The sequence below is a fragment of the Arachis ipaensis genome, chromosome B10, assembly GCF_059453495.1.
Source record: "Arachis ipaensis isolate K30076 ecotype BB chromosome B10, ASM5945349v1, whole genome shotgun sequence".
Lineage (NCBI taxonomy): Eukaryota > Viridiplantae > Streptophyta > Magnoliopsida > Fabales > Fabaceae > Arachis > Arachis ipaensis.
Window position 1 is genome coordinate 40,055,179 of NC_142435.1, and position 9,875 is coordinate 40,065,053.

Consider the following 9,875-nt stretch of genomic DNA (forward strand, 5'->3'; position numbering starts at 1 on the left):
GCGATCGGAGCTCTAGATCAAAAGTTATGGTGGTTTGAAGATCAACCAAGGGAGAGAACTTGAGAGAGTGTTCTTCCCTCCATGGCCTCCATTTTCAGCATGTGAGTGTCTCAAGTGAGGAGCGAAAGTGCTGAAAACTAGGGTTTTGGTTTAGTTTAGTTGGGCCAAGGGCCCACTTTGGATCCAGTTGGCCCGGTTTAGCCCGTTCGGTCCAATCTTGGTCCGATTTCTATAAAATTGGTACCGAAATTCTCGTCTCAATCTTCTCTATCATATTAAGCCATAAAAATCACATTTTTTGACTTCCTAGAATAAATTCTCATTTATGGGTTAATTAGCCGTTAATTAACCGGGTTTTACAATTATGATGTCCATAATGTTTCTGATTAATTATTTATAGTAGGATTTTAATTAGGTGGGTTTCAATTTTCATGCCATCAAAACTGTATATTTGTGATTGTATATGTTCTACATGTTTTCTTCTGTATATTTTAATTTGACCATAAATTATACTCATGTATGAATTTAATCTTGAGTTTATGTTTAGTGTTGATGATAATTAGGAATTTATTTTAAATACGTAGTGTACTCTAGTTTTATAAAAAATCTACAAATAATTTATTTATAGTATTAAGTTTATTTCGACTATTTATTACTTGTGTACACCAAAGTGACCAAGTTATAACGTAAAATGCCAGTATAGTTAATAATGTGTTAATTAATTTTAGAATTAAATTTACCAAAGGAAAATCTCTTCTATTATTAATAGACTTGAAAGAAAAAAATTTATTATTCTTGAGTCAGATATACGTATTGTCCAAAGATGGTATATGTATTTGGCAGAGAATTTCGATCTTCAAGTATGATAAATATGGCATTTATTTGCACTACAAGATTTATATTTAATTGAGGGAGTTTTTTAGTATAGATTTTAAAAAACCTCCAAAATACACTTTATTTATGGCAATTTATAAAACTCTCCTAATAGTTAATTTATAAAATTTAAACTTAATCCCCAAAATTACCCTCTTCTACGTATTATTAAGTTTTCAAAACTCACCGAGGTAGAGTCGTAGAAAGAAGAGAAGAGAATGGCGATCGATAAAACACTAGGTTCTTTACCGTCGGTGTAGCTGCCATTCAGTCGCCAGTCCGCCGCCGTTGCAGTCGTCAATTCTGCCGCAACAGTTATCGAAGGAAGCTCATAAATCGAGCCACCTCCTCTATCAACATTATAGTTTAAGATCTGGTTGCGTTGTAACTATGGTTGCCGCTGCAGTTTCCACCGCCATTGCTGCTCAGTTTTCGCCATCGTTGTCGTTGTAGTTTCTGTAGTCGAAAGCTTCTGAATCGAGCCATTGTTTTAGATCTACTTCTCCTTCGACTTGCCACTGGTATTCTTCTTCTTCTCCATATTTCACTTGTCTCTATTTTTCTGCTTCTTTGAAGTTCTAATTGAGTAGCCAGCTTAGAGTAATCATTCAAATGTGTTAAATTGGTGCCTAATACCGTACTTGTTTCAACAATAAAGCAATTGCTATTTGGTTATTACGTTAACTGGACTCGTGATTATGGAATTTTACCATTGTGTGACATCCTGCAAATTGAAATGGAATTGGAAATGAAAATGACTTGGCTGAATATAGTTGCATGCTTTTACTTGTTCATTCTTGTCACAATTTCATGTTTCATTGGGATATTTTACATTTCTACATTTCTGCAAATTGTTTCAGATATTATGATTGCAAGATATTATAAATTGATAGTAGTGTAGTTTTTCAATTTCATCTTGGACTAAGATCTTGAGAATAGTAAAGGTTTCATATAATATACGAGTATTGCATTGTCTTTATTATTGTTTTGGTTACCAATTTTGTTCTTTATTACTTCTCTTACAATTATTCTTAACTGCTGAAGAATACTTAGCCAATTCTTAGTTGTAAATGGCATTTAGTCTTTTTGTTGTTGAAAGATTAGATTACCTTGCTTTTCTTTAAGTGTATACAAACCTTAGTAACTAGTTTATATTTAAAAGAATTTCCTTATCTTGGATTTATCCTTTTTCTCTTAGTAACCAACGCATTTTCAAATTTGCATTTTGTATTTTTATTCTCTGTTCTATAGTTTCTTTGTTTTGTTTCTATGGTGATGTTGTGTTGTCTTTTAAATTATGCAAATTGATGCATATATAATGTATTATGATTTTGGCTTTTGAGGAATTAGCTCCTTCAGTTAAAACTTTTGGTGAACCTTCCGTTGGTGAGAACACACGTCTTCTACTTCCCTCAAGGACACAGTGAGTTGGTCAACTCTAACTTGACTATCCTAACCAATTTCTCTAACATGTTGAAAAAGTTGTTAAGCTTTTCGATTATGGAGTTAGATTTTGAATCCAGAATAAGCTATAATCCAAGCAAGCCTTTAATTGTTTATTTATTTGATTTATTTATTTTTTTTGGTTTTGTTCAGGTCACAGCGTCTTTGAAGAAAGATGTGGATGGACAGATTCCTAACTATCCCAATCTTCCATCCAAGTTGTTGTGTCTCCTTCACAATGTTACTTTGCATGTATGGAAATTTTCTTTTTTGGTTTGGTTTTTATATTAGTTTTGAGCCGAAGATAAATATAAAAGGTACGGAATTCTCTTATTTTGATTGTATGTTATTTTTTGGGTTTTTTTTTGGTAGGCTGACCCAGAAACTGATGAAGTTTATGCTCAGATGACACTTTAACATGTGCCTTCTGTAAGCATCATTTTGGAATGTCTCAAATGCTTTATAATTCTATAACACTATGATATGCCAAACATCAATTTGTATGATACGAAGTTTTCTATTAATTTAGATTGTAAAGAAAAAAGGCTTGAACCAATGGCGATTGGATTTTTAATTGAGGGAGCTAATTCCTTAGAAAATGGTGAAAAATGCATGCAGTAAAATGCTGCCTTTTGGAATAAGAAAGTTTAAACAAATTTCAAACAGAAGCATTCCTTCTCCTATTTCTGCTTCCCCACTTCACCAAAAAGGTCTTTTCTTCACTATTAATTATTATATACATCTATCTGCTATTAATTATTACTGACTGTTGTCGGATTCATATATGCAGTTTTTGTTCTTCTTTTAGAGGAGCTTTTCATTTTTTGGTTACTAATAGGATTCAATCTTGATTAAGTTCATTGTACTATACATACATCTCATAGTTTAAAGTATAAAAATACAGAACAATCTGTGCTCAATGTACAATTATTATTTAATTGGCCAATCAAACATGATAACCGTATTAGAATTCTTTGATATAAAACGTGTTCATTACAAGTTGTAATTAATAGTTTAACTAAGGAGTGGGAAAATTGGATGATCTTATAGAAACAAAGGGAAATTAAAAAAAGAGAGAAGGAATGAGGAAGAGAGTGAGTCACATAGGGTGGGGTAGCGATGAAGACTTGAATAAATTTTTGCAAATTGTTGGCTCATTTGAAGTTTGCTGGCTTGCTTTTGAGTATTTTTATTATTTTCATTCTTCTTCTTTCATTTGTTTTTCACACTATTTTTCTTAATAATTATCTTGATATTTGATCTTTATCTTGCAATTTGCAATCGATTAAAAGTTTTTATGATATATTATTAGGATATTGGTGTGGGAAGATGGATTCTGCAACTTTGCTGCGTCAGGAGCAGCACCTGAAATAAACTCTGGTGATTGTCCTAATAATAATAATCATAATAATAATAATGGTTCTTCTTCTTCTGTTTATGTTATGTGATTATCAATAATACAATTATTAATTATTATTATGATTAGTGGAATTGAATAAGTGCAGGTTGATAGGAAAAGTTGCTGCTGATCACAGTCACAAATGGATATACAAAGAGCCTAATGAACAAGAAATCAACTTCTTGTCAGTGTGGCATAATTCATCTGATTCGGTTAATACTACTTATTAATTAATTCATTAATAATCTTACTCTTAATTACAACTTCATGATTTCATGCTTAATTATATTCTTAATTACAACATCTTAGGACTTGGGAAGCACAGTTCCAATCTCGAATAAAGGTAGTATTATATATGATGATTATGATAAGAAAATAATAAACATTTATATTCATGTGTCTACATCATAGGATCTTTATTGTTTCTTGATGCAGACCATAGCTTTCATTGCTGTAAGAGAAGGTGTTGTTCAATTGGGAGCAATTCACAAAGTTCTGTCTCTACTCTATATATATGATTTGAAATAATTAAGTGTGTAATTGTGGTTAATTAGTGATTAATGAATTAAGGTGATTGATGACTTGAGCTATGTGGTTCTACTGAGGAAGAAATTCAGCTACACAGAAAGCAACATAAATTAACTTGATAATGTTAAAAGGTCTTTTAGGATTGGACCTTCAGTGTAATTATATACTATTAATGTTAAAATTTTAGAGCTTAGTTTGTGTGTATGCTTTAAATCTTTTTTTATGTGTATTTGTTTTATCTAATTAGATGATATTGAAATATTAAAGTTGTTTCATTTTACTTTTTAAAGAAAAACAATAATAGTTATGTAGCACAATACTATATGCAATTATGTTTAGAACTATTGACATTGAGAATTTTTTTTTTATATATATAGAGTTGTTTTATATTGAGAAATTGTATTATAAAAGATTTAGTTTTTAAATTTTGATATTAAAAAATAAATTTCTAATTTGACAGTATGTAAATAAGATGAGATTAATGAATGATTTGAAATTAAAAATAAATAAATAATTACAGGGTTTGTGGAGGTTTGAAAATCTTACTAAATAGTTAATTTTTGTTAAATTAAAAAATTAATTTGTGGAGGTTTTAAACTGCCACAAAAGTAATTTAAAATTGCCACAAAAATTCAATACAAAACCCCCCACTAAACACATACAAAACTCCCACTAAATAGATTGTGGAGGTTCCTAAAAACTCCCCACAAAAGACCTCGTGGCACCTCAAATTTTGGGGGTTTTAGAAACCTCCACAAATCATTTAGTGGGGGTTATAAACCTCTACAAATAAGAAAAAAAAAGTCACAAATAAAGAAAAATCTTGTAGTGTTGTATGTTAGTATATTATAGAATTTTACCCAAAGGTGAACTGTAATATGCTTTGTTATGTTTTGTAATCTAAGTTGATGATAAAATTAAAATTAATATGAGCATTGTATGATTAAATGACAGGTATTTCAATTAAATGACAGGGAAACGAAGCATGCCTTATAAGGTTGTGGATACCTCTCCCTAGCATGACGCGTTTTGACGAGTGAGTGTGGGGGGCTTCGGCTAGCATCCCTATCGTCAAAGGCAAAACCGTGAGGCCTTGTGTGCCAAAGCGGACAATATCGTGCTAGCGGGTGGTCTGGGCTGTTACAGATGGTATCAGAGCCAGAACCCGGATCGATGTACCAGCGAAGGCGCTGGACTCCCTTAGGGGGTGGATTGTAAGGCCCACATCAGTTGGGGAGGGGAACGAAGCATGCCTTATAAGGGTGTGGATACCTCTCCCTAGCATGACGCATTTTGACGAGTGAGTGTAGGGGGCTTCGGCTAGTATCCCTATCGTCAAAGGCAAAACCGTGAGGCCTTATGTGCCAAAGCGGACAATATCGTGCTAGCGGGTGGTCTGGGCTGTTACACTACAAAATTAAAGTCACTGGGTATGACAGTTGATGACTCCTTTATAATGCAGTTCATTCTAAACTCACTACCTTCTGAGTACGAAGCTTTTCAAATTAATTATAATATCATGAAAAAATAAGACGTTAATGAATTGATTGGAAAGCTCATATAGGAAGAAAATAGACTTAAGAATTGTGGTGGTCATTCTGTCAACTTGGTTTAAGGAGCTAGCAAATCAAAAAGGAAATTAAAGACAAAGCCCAAGAATTTGAAGAAGAAAGGACGTGCTAATGCAAAATAGTGTCATTTATGTAAGAAAGTAGGACATTTCCAAAAGGATTGTCCTAAATGTAAGGCATGGTTCGAAAAGAAAGGTATATTTGAAACATATGTATATACTTATGAATCAAATTTAATTAATATTCCTCATAATTCTTGGTGGCTTGATTCTGGTGTTACAACTTATGTATCTAATGTAATACAGGGATTTCTTACGATCCAAACCACAAGTCAAAGTAAGATGTTCCTCTACATGGGAAACCGTGTGACAACACCAATTGAAGGAATAGAAACTTATTGTTTGGTATTGGATACAAGCTTTGATTTAGATTTACCCAAGACTCTTTATGTACCTTCACTGTCTAGGAATTTAATTTCTGCTTCAAAGTTGGACAATTGTGGTTTTTCTTTTAATGGTGGACATAGTTGTTTTAATTTATTTAAAAATTCTAATATTGTTAGTTATGGTGTTTTAATTGATGGCTTACATAGATTAAAACTTCTTGATCAATTTTCTGAATCCTTGCTTATTGAGTATCAGAATGACGTAGTTAGGTGATAAACCACTATTTCATGGTTTATCTTATACTCAATTGAGTGGTTTTTATCAAGTCTTCACCCACTTATTCATATAAATTGCATGGTTTTACCATTCCTTCCTCATTTTATGAGATTTATAAAAACATATTTCCTATGCTTTATTAATATTGAAATGTATTTATCCTTTATTACCATTCGATGCCGTGATTTGTGTGTTAAGTATTTTCAGGTTTCATAGGGCAGGAATGACTTAGAGGACAGAAAAAAAACATACAAAAATAAAAGGAAAGCATAAAAATGGAGTTTTGAAGAGAAGGCAGCGACGCGAACGCATGGACGATGCGGACACGTGACCAGGAAAAACTCCAGATGACGCGAACGCGTGACAGACGCCACGTACAGAAACTGCAGAAAAGGCCCCCAACGATTTCTGAAACCCTTTTCGGCCCAGATCCAAGTCCAGAAACACAGATTAGAGGTTATAAAGTGGGGGAATGCATCCATTCACAGGAGGAATTCCATTATTCACTTTTCATAATCTAGATGTAGTTTTTAGAGAGAGAGGTTCTATCCTCTCTCTTAGGATTTAGAATTAGGATTCCTCTTAAAGGAATTAGAATTTCTTCTTCTCAATTCCCAGGTTCAATGTTCCTTTTATTTATTTTTCTAATTTAATTTATGAACCTTTCTATGTTATATTTGAATATTCTATTTAATATAATTTGAGGTATTTCAGTTATAAGATTGTTTTATTTATGCTATGAATGCTTTTGATTTATCCAAATTATTTTCATTCGAGTAGATTCTCTTCCCTTTTGGCTCTGGTTAAGTAATTGGTGACGCTTGAGTTATCAAATAAAGCAGTGATTGAAATTGGGTGTTGCTGATTAATTTGAGTTCCAATAACTCTAGCCTTTCCAAAGGAAAGATTAGGACTTGAGGGATCAAATTAGTTCATCCACTTGACTTAACTAAGTGGGAGCAAAAATATAATTCTCATCACCATTGATAAGGATAACTAGGATAGGACTCCCAGTTTTCATACCTTGCCAAGAGTTTTATTAGTTATTAATTTATTAATTCTTGCAATTTATTTCTCTTGTTCAAACCTTTTCAAAACCCAAAAATACTGTTTTTCATAACCAATAATAAATCATACTTCCCTGCAATTCCTTGAGAAGACGACCCGAGGTTTAAATACTTCGGTTTATAAATTTTATTGGGTTTGTTACTTGTGACAACCAAACGTTTGTACGAAAGAATTGTCTGGTGGTTTAGAAACTATACTGACAACACGATTAATTCCATAAATTTTTTTACTGGCAGAAATCTGATCGTCATTAGGCCAAATATGCTTAAAGAAAGTTCTGCATTCTTATGGCATAAACGCTTGGGTTACATGTCCAAGGAAAGAATGGAAAGATTAGTAAAAAATGAAATTTTACAAAATCTAAATTTTGCTAATCTTGATTTATGTGTGGATTATATTAAGAAAAAACAAACCAAACAAAACAAGAAAGGTGCCATAAGAGGTAGAGCTTCTTGAAATTATACACACTGATGTATGCAAACCTTTTGATGCTCCATCTATTAGTGGAGAAAAATATTTCATCACTTTTATTGATGACTTTTTACGTTATGGATATGTCTATTTTCTTAAAGAAAAGTCTCAAGCAGTTGATGCTATTGAGATTTATATTAAAGAAGTTGAAAGACAATTAGACAAAAAGGTAATAGTTGTTAGGTCAGATAGAGGTGATGAATATTATGAAAAACATAATGAAACAGGACAATGTCCTAGTCCATTTGCAAAACTTCTAGAAAGACATGGCATATGTGCACAATACACAATGCCATACACACCGCAACAAAATGGTGTGACGAAAAGGCGTAATCAAACGTTAATGGATATGGTTAGAAGTATGTTGAGAAATTCTTCTTTATCCAAATTCTTGTGGATATATACATTAAATACTGCCGTGTATTTGCTAAATAGAATTTCTAGTAAAAATGTTCCAAAGACTCCTTTTGAGTTATGGACTAATAGAAAACCTAGTTTACGGCATTTGCATATTTGGGGTTGTTCAGCAGAAGCAAGAATATTTAATCCACAAGAAAAGAAATTAGATTCTCGAACAGTGAGTGGCTATTTTATTGACTATCCAGAAAAGTATAAAGGGTATATTTTTTATTGTCTAAACCATAGTCCAAGAATTGTAGAAACTGGTAATGCGAAATTCTTTGAAAATGGTAAAGTTAGTGGGAGTGAAAATCATCAAAATATAGAAATAAAGAAAATTAAAGTTAATGTTCCTATACATGTTAGTGTTCTTTTATTCACACATATTCAAAGAGTTATTCCAACTATTATTGAACACATTAGTAGTGATGAACAAGATTTGAATGATAATTCTCCCAATGAAGAAACTAACTCACAAATATCAGAAAGAAATGAGTCTCTAGAAATACCATTAAGGAGATTTCAAAGGGAAAGAAAGTCAGCTATTCCAAGCTATTATGAGACTTATTTATAAAAAGAAGATATTAGAATATCTAAAGATTTAGTTTCATTTACACAAGCCATAAATAGTGATGATTCAAAAAATGGATTGATGCCATAAAAGAAGAGTTAAAATTCATGGAAGATAACAAAGTTTGGGATATTGTTGAATTGTCAGAAGCTGCTAAATGTATTGGTTGTACATGGGTCTTCAAAGTTAAGCGAGACTCAAAAGGCAATGTTGAACGATATAAAGCTAGACTTGTTGCTAAGGAATTTACTCAAATGGGGTTGATTATAAAGAAACATTTTCATCTGTTTCTAAAAAAGATTCATTGTGTATCATTATGGCACTTGTGGCTCATTATGACTTAGAGCTACATCAAATGAATGTAAAAACTTAAAACTGTCTTTTTGAATGGTGATCTTGATGAAGAAGTTTATATAGATCAACCTGAAGATTTTTTAAATGAAGGAAAATATCGTATGGTGTGTAAACTTAAGAAATCAATATATGGACTGAAACAAGCCTCACGACAATGGTATATTAAATTTAATAATACCATTCTTTCTTTTGGTTTTGAAAAAAAATGTTGTTGATGTATGAATATAGCGAAAGGTCAGTGGGAGTAAGTTCATCTTTCTAACCTTATATGTTGATGATATTTGCTTGAAACAAATAATTTAGGAATGTTGCGTGAGACTAAAGAATATCTTTCTAGAAATTTTGAAATGAAAGATATGGGGGAGGCATCCTATGTGATAGAAATTGAAATTTTTCGTGATAAATCACAAGGATTGTTAGGATTGTCTTAGAAGGCCTATATAAATCAAGTTTTAGAGAGGTTCAATATGAAAAAGTGTTCCATAGGAATTGCACTAATTCAAAAAGGGGACAAATTTAGTCTTATGCAATGCCCA

General features: G+C 32.0%; 1 protein-coding gene across 1 annotated transcript; it reads left to right on the forward strand.

The window, feature by feature from the left end:
• The first annotated feature begins 2,734 nt into the window (after positions 1-2,734).
• Positions 2,735-4,233, forward strand: LOC107621730 (protein RICE SALT SENSITIVE 3-like). Its single transcript, XM_021113853.2, has 5 exons — positions 2,735-2,745; positions 3,629-3,696; positions 3,803-3,927; positions 4,025-4,058; positions 4,151-4,233. The coding sequence occupies exons 1-5, from the start codon at positions 2,735-2,737 to the stop codon at positions 4,231-4,233; spliced, it is 321 nt and encodes a 106-aa protein (XP_020969512.1).
• Positions 4,234-9,875: the final 5,642 nt, after the last annotated feature.

Excerpts from the sequence above, each read along its gene's own strand:
- LOC107621730 (XM_021113853.2), top strand. Across the intron at positions 3,697-3,802 it reads AGCACCTGAAATAAACTCTG|TGGAATTGAATAAGTGCAGG; the intron begins GTGATTGTCCTA and ends TATTATGATTAG. Across the intron at positions 3,928-4,024 it reads GGCATAATTCATCTGATTCG|GACTTGGGAAGCACAGTTCC; the intron begins GTTAATACTACT and ends ACAACATCTTAG.